The following is a 26745-nucleotide window of genomic DNA, read 5'->3' on the forward strand; positions in this document are numbered from 1 at the left end:
AAGACATTTTTATGCCTGATTTGTCACCACTTAGGAGATAAAATACTTTTAGAAAAGAATCTAAAAGTATTAGCTTGGCTTTCTTTTCTTTTTTTTTTTTTTTTTTTTGTTTAGCTAATTTTAAATAAAAGTTTCAAGGGGAAAGGTAAGACTTGTTAGAACACTCAGGAAGCCCAGCTCAGCTTCCTGGGACAGTGGAGTGGCAGCAGTCAGCTGGTGAGCTCAGAGCCCCAATTTTCTCTCCAACTCCTCAAAACTTCAGACACGAACCAAGCAACACCCCCTCCCCTGATTTAATATTCTGTGAGTTAATGAATCTTAGTAAGTTTAAAAACAGAGAATATGCTCTCATGAACGTGGGAAGGCTTGCTCTCTTGATCCCTTATACACTGGGACACCGGGGGAATTAAGAACAATTCACACTTTCATATAGAAGTAAAGCATAGTCAGGAGAAGGTTTTATACACTACAGAGTCTCACTAACTCTAACAGTGAAACTGCAGGAAGCAGACCACAGTGGCTGCCTTTCAGAAGTGGGGACAAATGGCGTGCCCTAGCCGTCTTCATGGGCTGTCCAGCTGGGAGTTACCTGGTCTGCACTTCCTGAGGGTGTGGCTACAGACTCACCACAGAGACACTGATGCTGTCTTGAGCCAACAATCTGTGTAGTGTGCAGTTCAGAGAGAATGTCTTTCTAAGAAACAGGTACGCTGACTCCTGACTTTTGGCCTGTTCATAGAATCTGACTTAATTGGACTTCCTGTGTAAAAGAGGGTAAACAGGAAGTCCTTTCAACGTGGACACTTCATAAGTGTGGTGTGAGTGTGGGTGTTGATAACAAAATGGAGCGGGCGTGTGCACAGTCCAACTGGATCCCATGAGCAATGACCCTGCTGCTCCTCTAGCAGGTCTGGCCAGGGGAGGAGGCTCACATATGGACGCATATTGATTCCAAACATGACAGGATAAGAATCAGGTAGGGGACAAGACACTGGCCTTGCCCGAGAGGGACTTTATAGATTGCATTAACTGAAGCTAAACCATGGGCGGGGATCCAGACTGAATAAAAAGAAGAAAGTGCTCTGGGCAGTGGGTCATGGCTCTCGAAGCCTCCTGAATGTGATGTAATGAGGCTGGCTGCCTTGGGCTCCTACTGCTGGGAGCTCCCCTCGATGGGACTGTCCCCTGGAACTGTGAGAGAAATCAACCCCTTTCCTTAAATGGTTTTTTGTTAGTATTTGTGTCAGCCATGAGAAAAACAAATAACACAGGAATCTTATTTCTGAAATTAACAGTTTCAAGTTCTGATAAAGGGCATGGTAATCAGTAACGTGTTACTAGGACTCAGGTCGGCTCTCCCACCTACAGTGTGTCACACGCTAAGGGGACGGGTGGAACGTTCCTAGGGGGCACCGTGTGTACACTTAGTGTTTTGTGCACCGGGATGTCTCGGTGCGAGGTCAATATCTGATCCTTCAGAGCTACCTTCACGTTGAATGTGATTTCCTCCATGACGTAGACACGCTCAGGAAACGCTTTGGCCACTTCCTCCACGCTGGTGAAATACTGCACCGGCTCCTTTATATCCCGGTCTTGTTCCAGCAGCTTGAATTGCCCTAAAACACACGGAAAGCAGAAGAGATGTGAGGTGCTTAGGCTGGACAGCTGTCGCCGTGGTGACATCGTCCTCCTCTGTGCCAGCTTGTCTCCGTCGTGGATTGCTGCTCACCAGCGTGTCAAAAAGGACGAGCACCTGAAGGTTCTATTCAACAAGGATCCAGACAAGTTTTGAAATTCAGTGTGAAAATGGAAACAGACTGCATTATGTCTTTTTCTGCTCAGATTGAGAGCTTACTATCAGGGCCTGCGTGACATTAGGCCTCCAAGGGAAGGAGGAAACAGTTGCTTGTTTTAGCAGGACATTTTCTTGTCATTTAGTTATAACAACACACCCATTACTTTCTAAAGCTAAGGTCCTATACCGTGGCAGAACTAACTTTTTGAAGTTAGTATTTTAACTAGATAGAACCGGGGTAGTGTGATGCTCAGAGATATCTGAGGAGGAGCCGCTCCGGACAAGCCATGGGCAGCCCACCTTCCGCTGCAGCAGAGGCAGCTGTGCGAGCCGGACTTGGCTCTCTCTTCCTGACTCAAGTTCTCCAGCCGTAGGTAGAGAAAAGCTATCAGTTAGAACAGGGTTGAAAGAGGACGTGCTGGAGGTTAAAGAGGATTTCCCGGTGGTCATAGAGAGCTATGATGCGACGTGACTGCTGAGAGACATTAAGTCACCACTGGACGTGCCCGGCTGAGAATTAAAACTGAAGCCAGAGAGCGCACAGGGGCTGGCGTGAAGTAGGAAGAGACTTAGATTTAGATTCTGCCATGGCTGTGAAGTCACCAGGGAGTATGGAAGTGAGGCAGGGGGAAAGAGTCAGTGTATGTGCAAGGGAGCGAACCTAGGCCTGTTCTTGGACCTTTTGCTTGAAAAGATACCAAAGATCTTGGGTGGGAAGGCAGAGAGACAGTGGAGATGTAGTGACACCCATGTTTCTGATGGGGATGAAGTAGTCACTCTGGAAAGAATTAGTTCACAAGCCACAGAGGAGAGTGGCCCTGACCTACTTATAAAGCATCACCTGGGTGCTCTATGCACGCTCAAAAGGAGCCAGCGCAGCCAAGGACGAGATTAGAAAACACCTGAGCATGTCCTCCCAGCTGAGGCAGGACAGCCTCTCTGTGCTGGGGACAGGAGGGAGGGGCCAGAGCACTCGCCAATGGCAGTTAAAGTTTAGGTTTACCTGACTGTGACAACAGAACATCTGACTGCGACTTCAGATATCTGCCAATATTCCCAACCACCTGTAGTGGCACATATTTTGTAATGTTTTATAAGAAGTCACAGATTTGGAAGCCGAATGTGAATCAAGCTATCAGGAAACAGTGTGAGGAAAACCTGCAAATGTCCTCTGCTCGGGCCTACCATTAGAGTTTACTAGAATCTGTAATGGTGTTCCGGAAAATCTTTTGTAAGGTGAGGTAGGACCTGTACATAGCTCAGACACGCACTAAGTGGCTAGCAGCTGCTCAGACTGAGTTATGTACATTTTTCTAGCAGCCACACTAAGAAAAGGCAAAAAAGAAAAGTGAAATCAGTTTTAGCAGCAGATTTAAGTCTAGACTGAAAAAAAAAAAAACCACAGTTATTTCATGTTCATTTTGTATATAAATGTTGTGTGTGTGTGCGTGTGTGTGTGTGTGTGTGTGTGTCTGTCTCCTTGGCGTGTTCTGGTACCATCCACCCTGTTTGAGACAGGATCTGTTACTGCGACCTGGGGTTCACCAAGAGGTTGGCTGCCGGCCAGCAAGCCTCCACCTCAGCTTCTCAGCACTCGGCTTACGAGCATGCGCCATTTTATCCACTGTTCCTGTGCGGGTTCTAGGGGTTGAATTCAGGTCCTCCAAGCACTTCACCAACTGAGCCATCTCCCTAGCCACTGCATTAAACCTCATATCCAATGCATGTTTTATATCTTGACACAGCAGACTATTTGGATCACAAAATAAGGAGGTTTACAACAGTTTCTACCTTCCTTCCTCCCTCCCTCCCTCCCTCCCTCCTTCCTTCCTTCCTTCCTTCCTTCCTTCCTTCCTTCCTTCCTCCCCCCTCCCCCAGCCTACTTGCCATGATACCTAATATTGTGGTTTTTGTAAGGGCTGTGTATGCTTTTCCAGGAATTAAACCCAGGGCCTCCCGTATGCTAGACAAGCGCTCTACAGTACAACGCTATTCTCAGTCCTGTTTTTCCTTCCGCATGGCTCTGGGAACTGAATACAGACGAGAGATAAACAAATACAGCAACAGCTAAATACAGCATAGCTCTTAACATCAGAATACACTACACATCAGAAAAAGATTATTTTCACCTTAGAATGCCTTTCAGATCACTCTGTAAGATTTTGGTTTGCATATTTATTTGTGTATACAACTATTTATAGTTCTGCTATTTTCTAAATGACTTCAAAACCTGAATTACTAAAACCTTACATATTCCTCCTCTTCTTCTTTGGTGTTATCTTTGGAGAAGGGTCCTCATGTGTAGCCTAGGTTGGCCCTGTGATCATTTTGCCTCTGTCGCCTGAGTGTATGGATCAAATGTCTTCTTCATGGGCTGAGTCACAGTATGTGTGTAATTTCTATTGCAGGGGTTGGCACACTTTTCTGTAAGTAGTTTAGGTTTCACTAGCTAAGTGGCTTTTGGTGACAAAGCAGCCACAGAGAAGATGCAGTGGACAAGAGCAGCTGGGACCCCATCAGACCATACTTACAAAAGTAGGTGGCAGGTCAAAGGTGACCCTTGGGAACACAGTCTGCTGACGTCTGTCCTGTTGCACAAGTGTAGGAAGTACAGACCAGGACAGTCACAAAACAAGACATTAGATGTGAAAATGACCAGCTCTCTTAGTCTACATGACTGAACAGTCCCACTGAGGTCTCCTGGGAGATCCCGAAACCACATGCTACGCCAGGCTCTCAGAATGGCAGTCTTCCCTTGAAATGGCTATCTAAAACCAACATCCGTGAGCTGCGTAGTGGGCTTGTTGGGATGATGATGTAAGTTACAGGCTCACCCCAGCTTCTGCCAGGGCTTTAAAAGGCCAGAGTCCAGCCTCTCCTTTTTATGAATGGTGTGATGGCCTCTGCCTAGCTGACCTGACACACTCTGGGGAAGATGCTAAGCCATGTCACTGCTACATCCTCTGTGACTCTGTGGTCTGAGAATGGGATCCCGTTGAAGCCCAACCTTGCAGACTGGCTATGTTAAGAGCCGGTCTCCTGCCAAAAGTAAAATCAATTTATACAACACATATTCCCACGGCCCCCACCCAGGGGAACTAATTCTCTAACAGACCATTTCATGAATAACACAGTCTTTTGTGCCACCAAATAAAAACATGTGGAGGCTGTGGAAACATCTGTTCCGAGATGTTACTGTCAAGCTCCATTCTTAGAGTCAGAGGAAGCTGCATTGTCTTTCAACAGCGTTGATGATCTCATAAAATGTCTCCATTGTGAGACCTGGTCCATCTGTGCTGCCCTGAAACTCCCAGAAACTAATCCAACACCAAGGGCACGCTCAGTGACAAGAGTTTAAATGATTCTAACATGGTGTTTAGAAACAAAGACTCAAGCTTTTTTCCCATGTGTTGTTTCTAAAACTCTATTTCCTAATTAGCATGTTGACTAGGAGTTAAGTGTCATTTAGAGAAGTCATTTTTTCCCATGTCCCTCAGGCAGACATACTGGATGGACTTCACAATGTATACTCTATTAGGCATAACCAAGAGGCCCCAAGTCTTCCCCTTGACATCCAAGTTCCAGCACCCTCATAACACCATGGGGCTATCCTATAACAACTGTCCTTCCCTTACAGGGGAAGGCTGTGCCACACATGTAAAAGAGAAGCAAAACTTGTTCCTTACAGGGAGGGAGAACAGTGCAAGCTGAGGCAGGAAGGAGGAGCACAGTGCTACTCTAACGTGCCACTGGCTGGACGTTATAGGGCAACTATTAGCCAGAATTCATTCTGTGACCAGTGAGGACCAGACTCCATGGGTCCCCCATCACTGTGGCAGTGAGCATGGCCAGGGGTAAATATTGTATTTTTACAGCACTTTTTAAAAACTGCTTGTCATTCTCTTGGGATAGAGCTACATGTAATGTATGTAAAAACAAACAAACAAACAAACAAACAAAAACCCCAAAAAACAAAAAACAAGGTAAGACCAGAGGCTTGCCGTACCCATCATGGGACCATAACTCACATGACCAACATCCTACTGATGTCCCCGCCCCACTGTGGGGCGTGTTAAAGAGCAGAAACCATCGCAGGAGGACGGCACAGAGAAGAGTGGAGGGGCACCAGGAATGCACTGGGAGGCAAGCACAGTCCAAGTAGACTTGGGCCACGCAAGGCTAAGCACAGAAACCCTGACCAAGTACAGCACTAGGAGGGGGCAGGTCTGTGTCCTTCAGTGAAGGCTGCCACACTGGCATAGAGCAGCAGGTGCCTGTGAAACGGAATGGGCCAGCTTTGCCTTTTTCACGTCTTTCAGAGACGGACTGCCAGCGTTAAGTCGGATAGCCAGGAGACCACTGTGCAGAAATGCTTTTTAGTCGGTTAACTGACTCATTTTGAGACAAGATCTCAGGCATGCTAGACTGGTTACCTATTTGTTATATAGAAGATGACCTTGGGCTCTTGCTCTTCCTGCCTCTGCCTCCCAGATCCTGGGATTCAGGAATAAAACTACAACTAATTCAGCAATGTCTTTTAAATGGTTCAAATAGGTTAGAGTCTTCCTAGGCTGGACTGAGGAGCAGGACTGCCAGGAGAGATATGCGCCCATTACTGTCACCACCACAACCTGTTTCCATGCATGTGTCTGCTTCTACCGATGGTAAAGGGGCATTTACTCACATCTTTCACCCAGAGTGCCTGACACAGCTCAGTCATGTGCCCAATGCCACTGCTCCCCAACACTGAACAGCACCCACACAGTTCCGCATGTGTACGAGCTGCTTCGTTCTTTAGAAGAGCTGCACAGAACCTGACTCCAACGTATGCCATCACCAACTTAAACAGCTTCCTCCTGACGGGCATCAGGCTTATTCCAAATTTTGTAGCCACAGTGATGTCATCTCGTACTGCAGGTTCTGAGTGTTCAGTCCAAGTACACTGGTGGGAACAAGCCTAAAGAGAACTTGCTGGGCCAAAGGGCAAGTGGATTTTAATTCTTCTCCCTGTCAAAATGCAAATTTGTGCCCACTCACATTTCCGCCAACCTCATGTTTTGCCTAGCAGTTTATTGGCAAACCTTTAAAACTCGTCAATTAACTCTCTCACTGAGATTTTAACTGTACTTTTATTACAAAAGATAATGCAATTATTTTCAAAGTAATTACTATTTCATGTCTTAGAGATTTAAAAATTAATTTTCTTATTACCAATTTAGAACCTCGTGTTAATTTTAAAAACAAAAATGGTCTAGGGAGTTAGCTCAGGCTATGAAATGCTTGCTGCTCAAGCAAGAAGAGCTAGCCTATACCCCAGAGTCTATATAAATGAGCAGTGTATCAGTGTGTGCCTCTAATGGCCATGCTGTGGAAGGACAGGCAGGAGCGCCCTGCCTCACTGACCATCCAGTCTAGGTGAACCAGAAAGCTCCAGAGGTACTGTGAGACCTTGTCTTTACAATAAGGTAGAGGGATTGAGGGAGACACTCAGTAGTGACCTTTGGCCTCCATATGCATGTTCCTGTACCTGTACATATAGACACACTCAAACATGGATATAAGCATGCACACACACACAGATATACACTTACTCACACACACACGCACACACACACATACACAGACATAGACACCCACAGACACAGACACACAGACACACATAGAGACACACACACATACCCACAGATACATATCCACAGAGACACACACATACAGATGCACACACACAGATGCACACATACACACACACAGATACACACTTACACACACACAGATACACACACACAGACACACACAGACACACATAGACACACACACACATACCCACAGACACATATCCACAAAGACACACACACAGAGACACACACACAGATGCACACACACACACAGATGCACACACACACAGATACACACTTACTCACACGCACACACACACAGAGACACACACACACACGCACACACACACACAAATACACACTTACACACAGATACACACACACACACACACACACACACACACACACACATACAAGCTTGGAACGTTACAAGATAGCATTTCGTACTCTGACTTGGATTTTCTGTATTAGGTCTAGTTAGTTCCTAAGGCTGCGGTTTGGAATTAAGAAGACAAAGATCCTTACAGTCAAAGAAGAGGACGGATCTCAATACAAAGGCCCACATCACTGCCAAGATCAGGAACAAAAACGGTGCAGAGAGAAATCCCTAGTCAGAAAACAACCATCCCACAAAAAGACATAAGGCAAAAATAGATTGTTGTAAATAATTTGTGCACATTTCTTCTTACGCTTCTTCCATTGGGCCTTATATAAAACAAGTTAGGCAAACACTTTCCTCCATGATACTCCATCTTTGAATGAACCTAGATCTACTTGGATTTAAAGATGCATAATTACAGCATAATTCCAGGATGGATGTTTCAAAGAGTCAGGCTAGTCTATACTCTGAAAAGGACTTCCCTAGTTTTTTTTTTTTTTTTTTAAAGAAAAATTATATTTTTCATAGTATGTCATTTAGTCTTTTGTTTCTTCAGAATTACTAGAAAATGTCTAAGGAAAATATTCCATTAAAAGGTTGGACCTAACACGATCTTATAGTTGAACGTGGCTGCTAACCCTTTATAAGGGGAATCTCAGCACTGTCTTCCTTCCTCCTGTACTGACTTCCGGTTCTCTCTAACTCTCATGTTCTTTTCCTGGAATCTTTCTGTCCTCAGCGCTCACCGTATCTCTTCGGCTTCCTATATCATTCTGTAAGGATACTCAGGCTTCCAGTGTTAACCTCACCTCCATCCTTCCCCTTCCGTCACTATATTTCACACCTCACATGCACTCCAACCTAAACCCATATCCTTTGACGATAGAACTAACGTAACAGCTCCCTAGTCTCTCAGTGCCTTTCAGGATCTGACTCTACTCTGAAGGTCACCGTGTGCTGGTGCTAACACAGACAGAGTTAGAGAATCACACCCGGAGGAGCGGCTCCTTAGGAGATCCCATCAGCTTTGGGAAGACAAAAGGGAGAGGAGAAGGCCCAGCTTCTGCCTCAGAACAATCTCAGGACACTTCCTTACAGCCTGCCGGGCAGACATCCTCTTCAGCAGCCCAGAGGCAGGCGGGGTTATTAGACAATGAACCGGCAGGGACCTGGGGCCTGTAGAGATTAAAGAATTCGCTTTGGTCTAGGCAGAGTCGGGAGTAAATCCGGGATTGTAGCTGTGTTCTGACCCAAATCGGCTGTGGCTAACAATGCACGTGCAGCTCCCGAGGATGAGAGCGGTGGGCTGAGGTGGGCCTCACCTCCTCGGTAAGAATATAAAGAAAGCTGATGGGGGGGGGTCATTACCATTCATTTAGTCAATGAATTATCTTTGATAAAATTTGAAAGTCTACTCGGATTGTCTCAGTTAGTCCCCACAGTGACCTGAAGTTGGGTAAAGGATTAGGCCGTGCTTCATGTAAGGACGCTATAGGCAGCTGAAGCTCGGAAGGCCCACGGTGTGACTGGGACTGACCCCTTTCTGGGAAAGCAGAGCCAAGCCACCCATTTATAATGTCTGGCACAGTGGCTGGTGCAGCCTGAATGGAGCAGCTGCTTCTGCTAAGAAGCTAAAACATATATTAAAAAAGTAGGTTCCGATAGATCAAAATGAGCTTTACTTGAGTTGGGTTCTTAAAAGAAGAGAAATACAACAAAATGACCTATTATCTACATAAAAGTCAAGAGTACCCAATATAAAGCATTTTTCGTTAATTTTAGTTGCACTGTATGAAACGTGAAGGGGGAAACAAAGGTCATCAGAACATTAGGAACAGAGACTGGGAGAAAGAGAGAGCGTTAAAGAATGAAAACAGGCCACAAAAACCAACATAAGAAAAACATAGTACATACAAATACACACATTTCTGCCCAGGCGAAGGGACGGAACACCACACAAGCACAGACAGACAGACGTAGGTGTGCACCACACAGCTACACCGTCACTTTACACTGACAGGCAGAAATGACAGCGTGAGTGTGGATCTGCGTGGAAGTCTGGGAGTCTGTATGACACATGCTTTCCCTCCACGCCTTAGGAAAGTGTTTAAAAAGGAGGCAGGCAGACAGCCAGCGTCATGGCTGGAGAGCAAGGGTGGTGAGGAACACACAGGGACTTCAGTATTCCAGTTTTTATCCCAATTGAAACTCGACTCCACTCTTGGCTTCTTGCTCGCTCTCTCTTCCCCGGCCAACAGTGAACTCCCACACACCGGTGGGACCACAGAGGAGAGGCAGTGAGACAAGCAGCTGCCCATGCTATGGTTCTCATTAGGGAAAGCAAACCCCGGTTACAGAGGATCCAGTTTTCAAAGTCTGTGCCAAAACTGGAATGATTAAAACTCCATGTACAGACCCATGACGAGTCTCAAAAACACACGGCACGGAAGACTCTTCATGGGCTCAGTCCAGTCAGTTATGGCAATAACAAAGTAAAACCATATTGTACAGGCCCTGTGTTGCATTTCTGGAGAGAGAGGATGCATCTCCACCACACTCCGTAGGTAGGAGTAGTAACACGCCCTAGCTCTCAGCAGGCATGGAAGAACGTTAAGTCCATGCTGCTGTGTGAGAGATGCCCATATGAAAAGGTACGTGGTACAGGACATTCTGAAAAGGCCATACTATACACGGGATATGACGATCTGTGGTGACAGGGGTGGGGAAGGGAATGCAGGGCCAGACAGTGAAGCACTCTGCACAACAGGATGGTGATACTGGTCAGTACGGTTTGCCCAAGGACAGAGGGTATCCACCACCAAGAGAAACCTAAAGTGAACCGTGGCCTTCGGATGATGGTGTGCAAAGCAGGTTCATCAAACAGGACAAACACTCCGTTGTGGTGTGGGATGCTGATAACAGGGAGGGTATGTACACGTCAGGGTGGGGAGTGCGGGAAATCTCCCCCAAATTGTTCTATAAAAAAAAAATCACATCAAGGCAGGTCCTTCAAGTGCTTCCTTTGCTAAGGCAGAGATAAGGAAGGTCACCGTCAGTCAGGCATGTTCTAGTCTCTTGGCTCAGCCAGAGTTGGCTTCTGGCTATCACTCTGACTACCCATCTCTGCACAGCACGGTCTGTGGACTTCTGGAGTCAAATCCGGGCCTCTTCTCCCACAGCAGGATTCTAGTTAAGCCATGACTTTATAGACATGTTTGCTCCCTAATTCCATAACACAGGTCAGAAATACTGATGTTAGACTGTCCTATAGACAGAGCTCAGCAACTGAATGCGTTCTTCAGTGCAGGGTCAAAGTGTGGGACGAAGGCACGTGTGTTATCAATGGAAACAGGAGTAATTATGCTGTTCTTGTAACCTTTCTTATGATACAAGAAAGGTCTTAGCTCTCCACATTATTCCTGGAGAAGTTCCAGCAGACTATAAGACATCAAAAGGTTCTGAGAATCTGACACAAAGAAATGACACGGTTGGCGGTTAGATGGAAAGAGGAGAGTTGAGGGAAAGAAACTTGGGAGGGATTTAGGGTGGCTCTCTGCTACCTTATTGGTTCTGGAAGAGACAGGGATTGGGGGAAACCATATCAAGTGTAATCTGTTTGCTGGCCAGCTGCCAATGAGATTCCCTGTTCACCTGGGGAAGAGCAATTCAAATCCAAGGGTCTTGTGCTTAAAATATGTTTGCCACCCAGTGACTGTGGTCTAGGGTCCTACTCTGATTAAGAATCAGTCACAGTGTGGAAAGAAACCTTAAAACCCAGTAAGATGAAAAGAGCCAAGATTATGGAAAGCTGCTTCCTTCTTGCTAAGTGCTTTTCTTTTGCCAAAGGTTGGGCTTGCTCTTCTCTGAAGAGAAGGGGAGGGATTTGTAAGGGTGGGGTAGGAAGAGGGGGGTCTTCTATAGGGATATAAAGTGCATAATTAAATTATTGAAAAAGAAAGAAAGAGAAAGAAAGAACGAATACATTATTGAAAAAGAAAGGAAGAAAGAAAGAAAGAAAGGAAGAAAGGAAGAAAGAAAGAAAGAAAAAACCAGAGATCTGAACAGCTCTGGGCTGCTTTGCTGGCTTGCAATTTTACTTTCTTGAAAGTGCTTAGTTAACCCAAATGCTTCTGCATATACATTTTCCCCCTCCTTCTCCTCCCCCTCCACTACAGCAAGTAGTTTCCCCACCTCCCTCCTCATCCTCCCTCCCCCCAGCTTTAGTCTTTGCTCATGATCTGCCCCGTTCTTGCTCCAATATTTCACTTTCCTCCAAATGCCTCCACTTTTGTTCTGCAAAGAGCTTACTGGGCATTCTCAGGTTGACCCTGTTCCATGTTAAACAGTTCGTGTGGAGGACAGGACTCCTTAACATATTCTGTCCAAGGAGGGCAATTATGTAAACTGGGCTGCCGACAGGCTGTCTGATGGGATCAACGAGGCTGGGGCAGAGGGAATGCTTTTAGAGAGGACCCAGTCTGACAGATGTAATACAAGCAAAAATACTCTTGTTCCTTCTGTTTCCCCTCCCCTCCTCCCCCAACTTCCCTTCCCTGTTTGACTGTGTAGCCCAGGCTGGGCCAGTCTCCTGAGTGCTAGGTGTGTGAGCATCATTACACCTGAAAACAAAAAGCAATACCCTTGTTTCTAATGTAAGCTCAGGCTTTTAATAAGTAGATATTACCAGGAAAAATTTAAAAGATGAATAATAATATACTTGGTCACTGTAATTTCTCATATCAAAAGGGATCAATTTTTTTTTCATTTTAAGTTTAAAAAAATTTTTTTTAAAAAAGAAAAATAAACATTTAAAGTGTCTGGGATAGTTCAGAAGGCTACTGTCAGGATTCATGTATTTAAAAAGCTATAATGAAAATTCAAGTACAAATTAACATATAAAGTATGGTTCTGTTTACATTGGATCACAGGAAATGTCAATTATCAGTCCACAAGACACAATGTGTACCAGTGTCCCTCTGTGGGTAGGAACGCAAAGACTCAGTCATGAGGCTAAATAATTTGTGATTTTGATGGTGATGACAGCCTCAGTGATCTGATTGTAAATGGAAATTATGCCTAACCGTGTATCAATCAAATGAGACAGATGGCCAACAGGTAATTGGGGTTGGTACACATTATTCATACAGCAGCGGACTGGGGCAAGTAAAAATGTGTATAGAACGTGTTACTCTGTGGCGATGACGGCTCATAACCAAGAAAACAAGTGTTGATTAAGAAACTGAAAAGGCGTCTGGAGAGAGCCTGGTAGCTCAGAGCGCGTGCTGCTCTTACAGACGGTGTGGTGTGACTGTCAGCGTGCACACGGGACAGCTGACGACCACCTACAACCTTCAGGTCCAGGTGATCCAGGCCCTCGTTCTGGCCTCTGCGTGTGATGCACATCCATGTGAGCAGGCACGTACACATACATGCACATTGTTTTCATGTACTGTTCTTACTAATTACAGGGACATAGTTTTGTTTTGCTACACTTCTGGTCATTTCAGTGTTCATGAATATTTCTGCAGAATTAATGAATTTACAGTTAGGGAGGAAAAATATTAACATTATATGATTAAAATGTTTTTACAACCAACTAAAAAAGACTAGTTTTGGGTATTGGTAAAAGTGGCTCATTCTAAGGAGAAAAATCAAATTGGACTTCCAAAGAAACTATAAGTTGAAACAATGATTTTTATCAAAATTAAGACTTTTTACACTGTGGGGAAAGTTGATGGGCAGGTGACAGAAAAGACAACTTTTTTAAAGGAGATGAATACTGGGAAAGTCGTCTAGAAGGTACCACCACCAACACAGTGATGTCCAAGGGACCACAGTGACTTAAGGGTGTTGCTCAAATCACTGACAGGCATTTGAAGCAAGGCTGAGCAGTTCCACAAGAACGAAGGAGGAACAACTGTTTCCTTCCTGGTAGGGCTGCAGAGCTGTAATTTCTTAATGTAGGTAAGGATTGCTTCTGTTCCTTTTTCTTCTTTTCCTTCCTTCCTCCCTCCCTCCCTCCCCTCCCTCCTCCCCTCCTCCCTCCCTCCTCCCTCCCTCCCTCCCTCCCTCTCTCCCTCCCCTTCCTTCCTTCCTTCCTTCCTTCCTTCCTTCCTTCCCTCCTTCCTTCCTTTTTCCTTAAGATGGACCTGGACTTCTGATCCTCTACCTCTATCTCCTAAGTATGCAAGGGATCAAACATCAGCAAGGGCAAGAGTTCTACCATTCTACCAACTGAGTCCCCAGCCCAGCAGGTGAAGAATCCCTCGGATCCATGGAGAGAAGAGAGGAGGGCGGCTACTCCAAAGAGTGACCTGGCAGTATACAGTCAAGTTAAAAGTCCGTACTTCTAACACCCAGCAGTTCTAACTCCTGTGTGCAAATGCCAAAGACATTTATGTAGGAACACAGGGGTCAGCTTCTAAAGGACTGTCACTGAAGCATGATGTTCATCCTTGGATGACAGCGGGGTACAAACATACCACAAAAAAAGCGGATCTGAAGCAAGGTTGGATCTTGTGTGACAAAGAAAAGAAAGATGAGGTTTAAAACACCATTTAATTTACATAAATTAAAGACATTGGTGGGCTGGGGAGATTGCTTAGTGGGTTGGAGTATGTGACAAGGACCTGAGTTTGGACCCTCGAGTCCATGGAGAAGGGTGTGTATGACTGGCAGACCCTTACCTCATCACTGGGGGTGAGGTGGGGGCTTGCACATGGATGGCAGGATTAGTGGAGCTGCCTGGCAGGTGGGCTAGCTGGAAAAAGAAAACAACTCTGGGCTTACTGAGAGATCCTGTCTCAATGGGACAAGGTAGAGGGTGACTGGGAAGATGCCCAAAGTCCTCCTCTGGCCTCCAAGTGTGGACTCACATACACATATCCTATACAGCACATGCCTATACCACACCTAAAATATGTGCACAGAAATCACCAAACCTTTACAAAAGCACTTGCTGACAGGGCTTAATAAACACATTTAACGGCTGCATGTGGTTGAGGGGAAGAAAGAATGTGATCCCGATAAAAATGGAAGAAAATACCCCTCCCCCTTCATCCTTTTATTTGTGGGGAAAGAAAACTTAAGGCTGGCTTTCAAAATCAGCAGGGAGGAAGAAAGAGCACCCCAGTGTCTCAGAGGCTGAGTGCTCTTGGGGATCGCTCTTCTGCTCACTGCTAGCATTCCCCACACTCCACACAGGCCCAGGGCCAGCTTTTGAAAGGACTGTCTTCAGATTCCCAGCCTAAGCAAATGCTGCAGCGCACAGAATTCTCTCTCTCTCTCTCTTGTTCAAAAGCCCTGTCTTCCGGGGAGACTTCTCAGCTGGGCCAGAGGTTGTGAAGAACCTGACATTTTTCTTTATAGACTGTGAGGTCCTAAGCAGATCAAGAAGAAACCAGAGAAGAAGATAAAGGTGGAAATGGCTTTCAGCAATTGGTCCAAATGTATAGTCAACTGTTAGGTATAGCAATGCAGAGTCATGAGTGTGGCCCAAACAGTCACGGAGAGATGAGCTTACCTTGGAGCAAGCTATACAAAGTAAGGAAATAAGATAACGGGTAAAAGGAGCCATAGAAACTTGGAGTTGTTGTTAAATGTTAAGTTTACCCAGATCCCTGGATATCTTGTTAAAATGGATGTCTAGGGCTCCATCTAACCACCAAAGCTTGATTCTGGTGTGGGGTGGCAGGAGACACTTGGCACTCTTACCAAGTAATACTGATACTGCACACCCACACTATCCTCCAGAACCTCTGCCACGGTTAGAGGAGGACACTGCAATGGCATCGACAGAGGAGACAAGAGACTAAAATTCAACAAAGGTTGGTGGTGGGCTGGCTTTGCAGAACTGGAGGAGGAGGAAGGTCAACTTTAGGGAAATTTTCTTTCTTTAGATGACTTAAAGTTCAGGTGGTGAAATAACAAACTGGATACATGAAAAAGGAGGAGGAGGAGGAAGAGGAGGAGGAGCAGGAGAGAGATGGGAATGAGCAGGACTCCATGAGTGGGAGACAAACAGTAATCGGTCTGTTGACAGGGCTTGACGACAGGGAGCCATCTGAGGGAGTGCCTGGACTACATCTACAAATGCTGCAGGATGCTGTCCCACCCTCTCGTCAGTCTGACATGTATGTCACCCAGACACCACTCTGTGCTTGCGATCCCTCTTAGAGAAAGCTGGGAGACGTCTTCTGACGAGGGCATCTGCTTATTGTGGTTTTAGAAAACCTGTCACAGGTTCCATGGACACAGACAGACCTGTAAGGCCAGTTGTGCAAAACGTCTCTGCAGGTTGTATATGGGAACAATAGCTGGGCTGGACGTCTAACACTACCCAGTGAACCTGTGCGCCACAAATCTTTGCTGAGGAGTGCCACCATGCAAGACTTTGGAGCTAAGGTGGTCCGAGTGCGGCGAGGTCCCCTGGCACCTTCTCTCATCTTTGAAAACCTAGTGACAAAGCTGACCGAGCTTAAAATTCTTACTCCTCCTCTAGGCAGAGCCAAAGGTGAATGCCAAATGGAACCATGTTTTTGAAAAGAAAGGAAAACAGACATGACTCACGGTCCCAAGCACAAACTCTCCAAGGGACTCAGCCCACCAGGCAACCTAGACTCCAGCCACTCAGTTCGGTCTTTAGATGTCTCAAAGGAAGGAAAGCATGGTGCCTGCCCAGACCCCAGGTCCTGCACAGAGCTGGGCCCTCCTGTTTGTTGTCACCTAGTTTTATGCCAACTTGATACAACCTGGAGTCATCTGAGAGGGGGAACCAAATGCCTCCATAAGATTGGGCTGTAGGCAAGTCCATAGGGCATTTTCTTAATTGGTGATAGATAGGGGAGAGTCCAGCCCATTGTGGGTGAGGACATCAGTGGGCTGCTGGCCCTGGGTACCATAAGAGAGCAGGCCGAGCAAGCTATGAGAAGGAATGCCAGTATAGAGAACTGTCCCATGGCTTCTGCATCAATTCCTGCCTCCAGGTTCCTGCCAGGTTTGAGTTGCAGCCTTGGCTTCCCTTGGTCACCTTGCAGGATATGTAAGCTAAATAAACCTTTTCTTCCCAAGTGATGTTTACCTAAGACAGCATCTGATAGGATTCTGTGAGGAGCACAGAGGGTAAGCCAATAGTAGGGTACAGCATTGAGTCCTTCAGGGGTGGGACTTATCCTCTGCCCCCTGTTTTTACCAACAATACTTTTATTGATTAATGACAACCTTGATCTGTATAAAGGGCTTTTGTAAAAATGTATTCATTTCCTGATAATAAATAAGTCCAGATCTGTATTAAAAAAAACAAAAACAAAAAACAAACAAACTCCAGGACAGTGACAAATAAGAAAATAGATGCAGGGTACCAAATCCAATAGCTAAACAATGGACCAAGTTAAAGAAACTTTCAGATTTCCCTTTCTAGGAGGCATGTTCTCCATGTAGTTCCTTCCCAAAGCCTCTCAACAGGATACTAAACACACAGCCTTTACAGAGGTCTTGCTGTGAATCCCCAGTGCCTTGGTGCTTCCCAGGTCCTCCTGAGCTCTTCTATGCTCTGGATAATGCCACCGCAGAGAGGACAGTATGAGTGACTAACATGGTGGTGGACAGTATGAGTGACTAACATGGTGGTGGACAGTATTAAAGACTAACATGGTGGTTGGTCTAGCACATGCTATAGTGACTGACAATCAGAGAGGAGGAGGGGATTCACACTTCCTAGGCTGACAAAGACATTTGTGTTTTGACACTGCTGTTCCTTCTCCCGGGCCTTGGAAACTGGCTTGGATCTCATCTCTGGTGTAAATAACAAGACAGAGGCAGCTATGGCACTCAGCTCTCCACCCTGGCTGGATCTGCAGAGGGAACAGCAGCAAAGGCTTCTGGGGCCCTACTGAAGTGTGAAAGCCACCACCACCACCACCACCACCTCCAGGGCCACCCATCAAGGGTGTGGAGGATATTCAGGGCCAGACTCATCAGAGATGCTGAGAGCCACGCTGGGCAGAGCGAGTAAGACCACTGTGAAATCCAGTTAGAAAGAAGCAGGTGTCTGGAGAAAGGGAGACAGAACCAAAAACCCACACAGAGTCTAACTATGCCAAAAGCGTTTGAGTCCTAACCCAAATTAGTCATATCCTCATCAGAGAAGTCTGTAAGCCAGGGCTTATAGAAGGCTTAGTCAGTCACAGCCTAGGAGGGACACATGTCCCAGGTGGGTCTGATGGGTGGTGAGGAAGCTCAGAGGTAAATTTAGAGTCTACTGGGAACAGCTTTGAGACACATGACACCTGGAGACGTCGAGGTTATTATTCTTGTGGAAATAAGATCTACTGTCAAGTTTTTTATTTACCAAGACTTCTCGCCTCGCAGGAAAAAATAAACAGAGAAGCACAAGAGCTCTGACACAACCCCACACTGGGGAGGTGTGGGAGGCCGGGAAGCAAGAGCCAGGTTAGTTTTCTATCACAACGAAATGGGGCTGAGGAAAATCCAACTTTGTAACGGTAGAAGAGATTCTCCCAAAATTACAGTGTTCCACTCAGGAAGAGGACAAGACCAAGTCAGAGGTGACAGAAGATGGCGAGTCTTGAGAGGAACAGTTATTCAGAGACGGTGCAACTGACCCCTTTGTTTCTGTTGCTGTGTGGTTCCTTACCAGTGCTGCTAAGGTCAGAACTGAGTGATGTCCTCGCCCTCTTGTCTTCCTCCTTATGACACCTCTGGAGTTGAACAGGGGATGTGATCTCCATGGGCCTGTCACCTCTCTGCCACTGTTCACTGAAACTCCCATGAACGTGGGAAACAGGTTTGGGTAGGAGAAGCTTGGGAACTATCAGGAGGGCTGGACAAAAATATCACAGACATCTGTGCCAGAGCGGGTGTCTGGACCATCCTACCACTGCCTGTGAATGCCCACTCAGTCCGGGAGCTGTAGGAGGGCTCCCTCTGCCCATTCCTTCCTTCCTCCACAGATATGGCCACCTCCCTCCCTTGCCAGTCTTCAGATTGGCACAATGATTAATGACCCAGGCAAGAACTTAATTTCCTGTCCAGTAGTCCAAGGCTGATTTCAAATAAAGGAACTCACCCAACACAACTGTTTCCTCTCCACAGCTTCTGATCTTTCATTCAATTGTGGGCATTCTTCTCTCTCAGTGTGAAAGCAGAATCAATTTTCGAACCTCTATTTGGTGAAGATCCCAAAGAATCAGTGAATGCTAAATCTGGAAGGAGCCTTAAGGGCAGTGTAATGGAGCTCCTCTCTCCTTAATTCAGACGGGACTGAGGGTGAAGGCTGGGACTCTCACCACTCTGTATGCACATGGTCCAGTGAAGAGAGAAGTACAATTGCTAAAGGACACAGCTTGGGCTCCTCACTGGACTCATTATGGAGTTACCTTTAATGAAACAGTCAATTTTAAACTGGGAGCTAATCACCATGGCAGAATGTTTTCGCAATTACAGGCTCAGGAAAGACACAACCGAAAACAAGCGTCAGGGAAAACCTTCAGATAGCACAACACAATTACTATGTCCAATTACTTCCGGGCTCCTTAAATACCCGGAGCAGATGTAATGAACTGTCTTGATTTGAACTACATGTATCCATCTCTTGTATTTATTTCTCAGAAACGCCTGATAAATAAGTAACTCCACTGCTCTCTGTGAAATTAATTCTGAAAAACAGAGGTTCCCAAACGAGATGCTAATGACTGCATAATAGAATACCTTCTTTGGACGCATGACTTCCCCTAGACAATTCCAGCTACTACTCAGGAAATGCTTTCTGTGTTGATGCCTAAGTGATCCAAAATTCACAAGTACAGTATGCAAATGACAAGCGCGGGGTTGGGCTGACGCTGGCTTGAGAGGCAGGCAGAGCTCTCCCATCAGCAGCAGGGTGTTCTGTAGGCAGTGGACAGGCTGGTACTGCCAGAGTCATGGACAGGAGGCTAGCTGCTTTTCGTGCAGGTCCAGCTCTCCCCATTAGCTGAGTGCTCCTCCCCAAGTACCTGGCTCTTTCTGAATATGCGCACACGTGTGCGTGTGTGTTGTGCTTCATACGTGTGCATGTGTTACCTGGTGCTGAGCTCAGGAGAGGATGGATGTCTTCTATCTCTCTGCCTTGTCTCCTTGAGACAGTGTCTCTTACTGAACCCTGAGCTGACAGCAGGCCCCACTGACCCCCTCCTATTTCTTCCCACCTACCGTGTTACAGATGTATGTGTGGCCACGCCTGATTATTTATGTGGCTTTGGGCACTTGAACTCAGGTCTAATGCTTGGGCAGCACAAATTCTTAGTGACTGAGTTATCTCCCCAGCCTGAGACACTGTTTCTTTATCTGTAAATGAGAAATAATTAAGGCTTGTTGGGATGTTAGTATTACAAATGAAATGAATAGCATGTATGAAAGGACTGCAGTATGGTGTGCTGTAACTACGCATTGAGCCTAAGTTTAATTGTGTTTTTGTTCTGAGTGAAACATCCCAATTGCTATGAAATACAAGCACGGGCATATATGTTACTTTATTATTAAAGTAGACTTGTAGTAGTTACTTTATTATTAAAGTAGACTTGTAGTAGTTACTTTATTATTAAAGTAGACTTGTAGTAGTTACAGGTGCCAAAAAGTCAAATCCACATTGAACCCACCGTTTTCCATTACAGTGTTGCAACGGGCTGGCAGCGGAATATGGATCATGGACAGTCTGGGAGTTGAGCAGTAGGAACCAACCATGCTTGTGGACCACGGACCTGGTTACTCTTCCTGTTGCTGTGGTAACATGCCCTGACAAAGGCCACTTAAAGGAGAAAGGGTTTACTTTGGTTCAAAGTCGGCAGTACGAACCCCGATGGTAGGTAGGGCAATCACCACAGCGGGAGCTGGTCACACCACAGACACAGTCAAGGAGTAGGTGCCATGAATGGTGTGCTAGAGGTCATCTCCTAGGACCACAGATGGGAAATGGCCTGCCCACAATTAAGATGAGTCTTCCCACAACCATTAAGGTAATCAAGAAAGTCCCCCATAGGTCTGGCCAGAGGCTTGTCTATTCAGGTAATTCTACATGCTGTCAAATTGATATAAACCATAAAAGTTGCCAGAATCATAGGTTTTGGCCAAGTGGGCTCCAGCACCCAGGGCAAGAACAGAAATATATCTTCTTCATTTGTAAAGTGAGGTCTGTTTTATTGATTTCATAGGCTATGATTAATAGTAACTCTATACAAGGTAGCTAGCTAAATCCCAGACTCAGAGCTAGTAACTAAAAATTGTAACTCCTCAGAACTCACCAGGACAAGGTCTCTAGGTGAATGTGCTGGGGCTTTTGTTGTTGTTGTTTTGTTTTCATTTATTTTATAAAACAGTGATACCTCAGTTCTTCTTCATGTTGAGAAGATTTACTATGGAAATCCAATGGAGAAATGTAGGAGTAAGGGCCAGTCTATAAAGTAGTAGGTATGAATGGGTACATCTACACTCAAGAAAAATATGTACTGAATGAGGGTGTTGTGTTAGGTACATCAGTCACTATGATATATGCATACATTTGATAACTTGTTCATAGTTCTATGAAGTTTGAAGTACCAGAAGTGGGGCTCAAAAAGCCATCGAAAAGTTTCCTGTCAAAGACCAAATGCAACTTTGTTTTAGACCTCACCCACATGAACAGGAGTGGATCAGGATGTATCTAATGTGCACTAGTCCATTTTGGTATATGTATACATATGACTGGGATCCATGAAGATACAGCTTTGAACACTAGAGTTCTTATGTATAGCTTGAAGGTGGTAACTCATAAGACCTCTGTGGTCCTGTGTGTCATTACCCAGATTACGCATTCAAATGTGAGAAGGCTGCCAGTCCCACTGCTGCCCAGCTCCATTAGGGACATAAAAGAATATGCTAAGCTCCCATGACCTTTGAGGTCCAGATGATCCAGTGCAAAAAGTTAAAATATTCAAAACTAAGCTCTTGACCACATTTAATATAATAATGAGTGTGGATATGAGCCTTTAAGATGGCTAAGAGCTGGCGAGCCAGAAGACTGTTCCAAAGGCTATAGAATATCTAGGAAGGACATTATGTACTATGGAAAACTCAACTGTGCTCTAAGCTCTCCCAGCCTAAAATTAGTGGGTGGTTTGTTCAATCATTGCTCGGAGAACTCAGCAAGTCTGCCACTTGTAACTTGGACAGCATGTCTACCTTTGCTGGCTCTAAGAGACCGTCTTCTGAATTTCCTTGGTTGAATGCAAACCACATTAGTTAACTAACCACACAGGCTAGAAGACGCATACCACAGCTGGCAGACTAGATGACTGGAAACAGTCTTAAAGGTCATGAGGCGGAGGCAGGGTGACCTAGAGAATTTAGTAGGTGGTGTCTGCAGTTTCCAGACTAATCCACAGCAGTCACTGGAAACACAGACCTAGAAAGGACTAGAGTTTACTCTAAACCCATCCCGCCCTCTCTCCTTGCGCCCCTATCTTTGTCTTACTTTGTAGTCAAAGTGGCTTTCAACTTCCTATGTAGTCTCGCCCAGACTGGGCTCGAACTCGGGATCCTGTTGCCTCTGCAGTCTGCACACTCCCTGAAGCTGTTCCAATTGCTCTATTTCTATTGTCTAAGTTTTGGTCTGAAACAGTCTTCATCACTTCACTTAATTATGATCTGGCTCTATTTTCTACCCATCCACAGCACTGGTGCTCTGAGCAACTCTAAAACGTAATTTACTTCTATAAGCGTAGCCTTGGCTGGAATCCTTGCTGGGCTCCTCAGCACTCAGGATGCGATTCAAACGCCCTGTTCTAGCAGAATTGGTGGCCTGATTGTCTTTGTCTCTGCAGCAGACTCCCTGGGGGCAGTCTCTTTGGAATCCCCAATCTCTTAATACACACTAATTGAAGTGAAGAATAAATAATTGAATAATATACACTTGGAGCGAGTGCTGCGTGAACAAAAGCTTCGATTACTGTGGAAAGGAGGACACGTACTGTCAGTCATACCGCAGCCACCAACCCGTGCCGTAGGCAGCTAACTGTGCCCGCCGCTGTACTGCTGCCCTACACTATTTGACATATATTGTTACCTGTAGATCTAATACCTCGAGCTCGGCCAGGATAGTGATTATTCAAGCTTTGAAGCAGCAGGAGCATGGTGCCAGGGTTTAGCGGTGAGTTCCCTAACCTCTGAGTCAGTCTACCTAACTTCCTTCCTCAGTGTCTATACCTCCCGATCACATGACCCAAGCTCTGAAGCTTACTGCTTACTTTTCTACTTTCTATTTTTGTAGTACATAATTATGAAGAACTTTGCAAGATGCACTGTCTAGGACTGGGCACGTAGCTCCGTTGGTACAGTGCTTCCTTGGCATGCATGAAGTTCTGGGTTCAATGCTCAGCACTTTATCAATTGTGCTGTGGTGCACGACCCTGTAATCCTAGCCACTGGGAGGTAGGCAGGAGGCTCAGGGTGGTGATGGCACACTATCTAGAAAATACCCTAAGAGAGCAGAAAGTGATACAAGCCAAAGGCAGGACAGGTGGAGGAGAGGCGCCACTTCTGACGGTCTGTACAGTGATTTCTGAAAAAGCCACAGAGTACTTTCAAACACAGATGGTTCAGTGAGGAAGAGATCCCGTGCTTCTTACTTAACATAGGTCCCACACCACAGTTTGTGAAGCACATTAACATTTGCCTAGCGTACATGTACAGTGTGGGAATGGTAGGACCATTTTGAGCACTGTCTTGGTCCATCTGAGTAGCCAGTGTGCGCATGTAAGAGTCAATAACCTGCCCGTGCTGGGCGGGCCTGGCGCAAGGGCAGCAGTCAAGGTATCTGCAAGCACCTGCTACCCCCAGTTTCTGTCCCTGCCACTGAACCTGTGTTCCTCCCACTGCAAGCCTCTCCTGTCCCCTTGATTGTTGCTGCCTGCAAGCACCCTGCTCACATCCACCCCGGAGGACATGGCCATGCCCACCTGAGCAGGCGTCACGTCACCCTGCACTGTAGACACAGAGCTGTGCTGCTTCGCCACCCTGTCCTGCCCCAGGCCTTAACACGAGGGCTGCTCGCTGTCCATCTGACATGACTTTAGCTCCAGATACTCAGACCAAACTGTTCACATCCCTGTTAAAACCAGGTCTTGCCGGCCTCACCCCTAAAAACTGAGCATATTTGCAAGCTTCTCAAAACGAGGGCTAATGCTGACCAATGATATCACTTCCGCTTAGGCTTGACAAAAATTATCTCCTGACCTGCTGGGAGCCTGCGTGTCACCAGAGCTTGTGGAGATCTAGGTAATGCCCTGATCACCCAGAGTTTTACGGAACAGAATAGATTTTACACAAGGAGTTATGAAGGGATATGTCCAATAGTGCGAAGTCAACAGCTCACCATGGTGAGTGTATAGCAATCTTATGTATCTAGAGTGAGTGTCTAATTATTTGAATAATCCAGTGGAGTTAAATCATATGGGTAAAATGTTAAGCTTAAGGATTTCTGGTTTAAAAAGCTTCTCAAAACACTGCTAAATGATAAAACATATGCCCATACTGATTATATATATAAAATATATACATATATATTTCATTATATATATGTGTATATATGTATATACATACATACATATGGAGTTGCAAGTCCATACATTGCAAGTGCAATGTCTCAGCAGAGTAAATCCTCATAGAGGGCACTGAATTCTGGATGATCAAGGGGACAACCTAGCCAAAGACTACAAGGGATGATGCCTATGACTAGGAAGTCAATATTAGGAACCGGTATCACTCCTGAGCATGGCAAGTCTTCTCCATCAGTCACACGCCACCATTGCTGAAATCTTAGCCAGACTGTCATCTTGAAAACACATAACCAGATAATGATTCAATGAAAATGTCACAGGATATAAAATCGATGACGTAGAAGAAGTGAAAAGGGAAAATGTACTCCACTGCATCTGCACACAGATGAAAGACAGGAACACAGTGGAAGCCAGAGGAGGGAGTCTTCTAGCCACACTCATGATGGGGTGCAGTTAATGTGGTCCTATTAGCAACAACGTAGGAAATGCCTGTTCCTGGCTAGTACTGTCCAAACAAGCCAACGCTTAGTTGACTCTCAGGATGAAAAGCAGGAGATGAATTGCTGGCTGAGAATTACATCACCAAGTTGATAAAAACGACACTGGGGACAACTTGACCCAGGTTTGTGTTTTGATAGCTGATGGTATGACAGGGCCCTGTGGCCAGTGCAGGGGTCATCAGTGCCGCATCTAAACCATCTCAGCTGTCTACGACTGGAGTCGCCTTCCTTTCAGAATGCAGTCTACACTTCTGCCTGGTTTTGCTAACTCCGACTTGAGCTTAAGCCTGCCAGTTCCCACAGACACTGCCAGGTTTCTCAAAAGCCAACAGCAACGTCATTTTTGTCACCATGCTGCTCAATTGAAGACATATTTGAAAACGAACCCTGATTTCACAAACATTTCAGTAAAACTTCACATGAAATTATTGGCCTTCACTGGTTTAGCTCTACCAATACAAATGAACCCAAACGGACCACTCAAATAGGAATTTCCTTACACACTGGATAAATGCCTCATCACTAGAAAGTAAATTTTCCTTAGAAACTGATGGAGATTATCAGAGGTAAATTATAACGTGAAAAGCATTCCCAATGGTTCTTTCGTCTCAGGATACATGTAAATGTAAAACTCCAATCCAACCCAAGGATTTGGTTTCTGTCCTGGTGGGAAGGGAATGAATAGCTCACTGCTCTGCTGATTTCTTAAAATATATTAGTGGTTTGGAAGTTAAAAAAGTAAAATTATGGGGTTGGGGATTTAGCTCAGTGGTAGAGCGCTTGCCTAGGAAGCGCAAGGCCCTGGGTTTGATCCCCAGCTCCGAAAAAAAGAACCAAAAAAAAAAAAAAAAAAAAGTAAAATTATAACTCCTGATAAATGAGACACTGAAAAATCAAGGGGTGCGGAATTTTAGATTTAGGGGAATTTTAAAGAATGTGTTTTAAAACTCCTAACAAAATTCCTCAAAAAGCAAGTCTAGTGTTAAAAACTATCGACCTGCAAAGAACTTTCTACAAAAGGGAAGTGTGGGTCTCCAAGGATGAGAAGAAAGGAGAGGCAAGCCGCCCAGTTCAACTCATCCTTCAGTCTTTGCTTTGTCGATACTGCATTTTTACTTGAAAACAGACTCTCTAGGCACGGAGCATAAACCTGCTGAGCCCTCGATTTACAGAAGCATGTGTGCGCTGTGACGTCACACGAGAGTTCTGCACACACGACAGCAGGAGAGCAAGTGATTCTCTTTTTTTTTTCTGGAGCTGGGGACCAAACCCAGGGCCTTGCGCTCGCTAGGCAAGCGCTCTACCGCTGAGCTAAATCCCCAACTCCTGCAAGTGATTCTTTAGAAAGAATTTTTGGAATAGAAGATCAGTGACTTAGTAACAAGACAAAACAAAGAAAAAGAGAATCACTGGTCAGGCAAAGCAATGTTCGGCAGCAAAGGGAATCAACGTCACGGCCTTCATGAACACGGATTCTAGTGGGCTGCTTGGGAACAGAGCTCACTGGAGCTCACACTGGAAATGGAAAGCTGTGGTATGGGAGCAGTTGGTAGGGCTGGTCTTTTAAGACAGAGATCTACAGAAGTGTGTTGAAGATGGGTGAGAGAGGACAGCTCAGATCAATGAAGCCACTGCTCTGTAACAGGAATTTAATCTCCCTTCGCAAAGTGTGGTAAGGTTCGCAATATCAACATCAATGATACAAGTGCCAAACCCATGTCAATTAGGAAAACATCTGTGTATTTTACACACAATAAATGGGAGAGGAGAGAGAATAATAGGGCTCACGTGCGCTGCCTTCACAGAGACAACCGCTGTCTGTACAATAGCACACCAGTAGGTAGACATGAACGTGCCTGTGTCCTTTCAC

General features: G+C 45.5%; 1 protein-coding gene across 1 annotated transcript in view; it reads right to left on the reverse strand.

Moving 5' to 3' along the window:
* The window catches only part of Garem1 (GRB2 associated regulator of MAPK1 subtype 1), a 162958-nt gene that overhangs the window by 37348 nt on the left and 98865 nt on the right, over nt 1-26745 (reverse strand). Inside the window, exon 3 of the mRNA XM_032885750.1 lies at nt 1486-1616. Coding sequence (XP_032741641.1) covers nt 1486-1616 — 131 coding nt within the window. The remainder of the gene's footprint in view (nt 1-1485; nt 1617-26745) is intronic.

The sequence above is a fragment of the Rattus rattus genome, chromosome 15 (genome assembly GCF_011064425.1).
Source record: "Rattus rattus isolate New Zealand chromosome 15, Rrattus_CSIRO_v1, whole genome shotgun sequence".
NCBI classification, from domain to species: domain Eukaryota; kingdom Metazoa; phylum Chordata; class Mammalia; order Rodentia; family Muridae; genus Rattus; species Rattus rattus.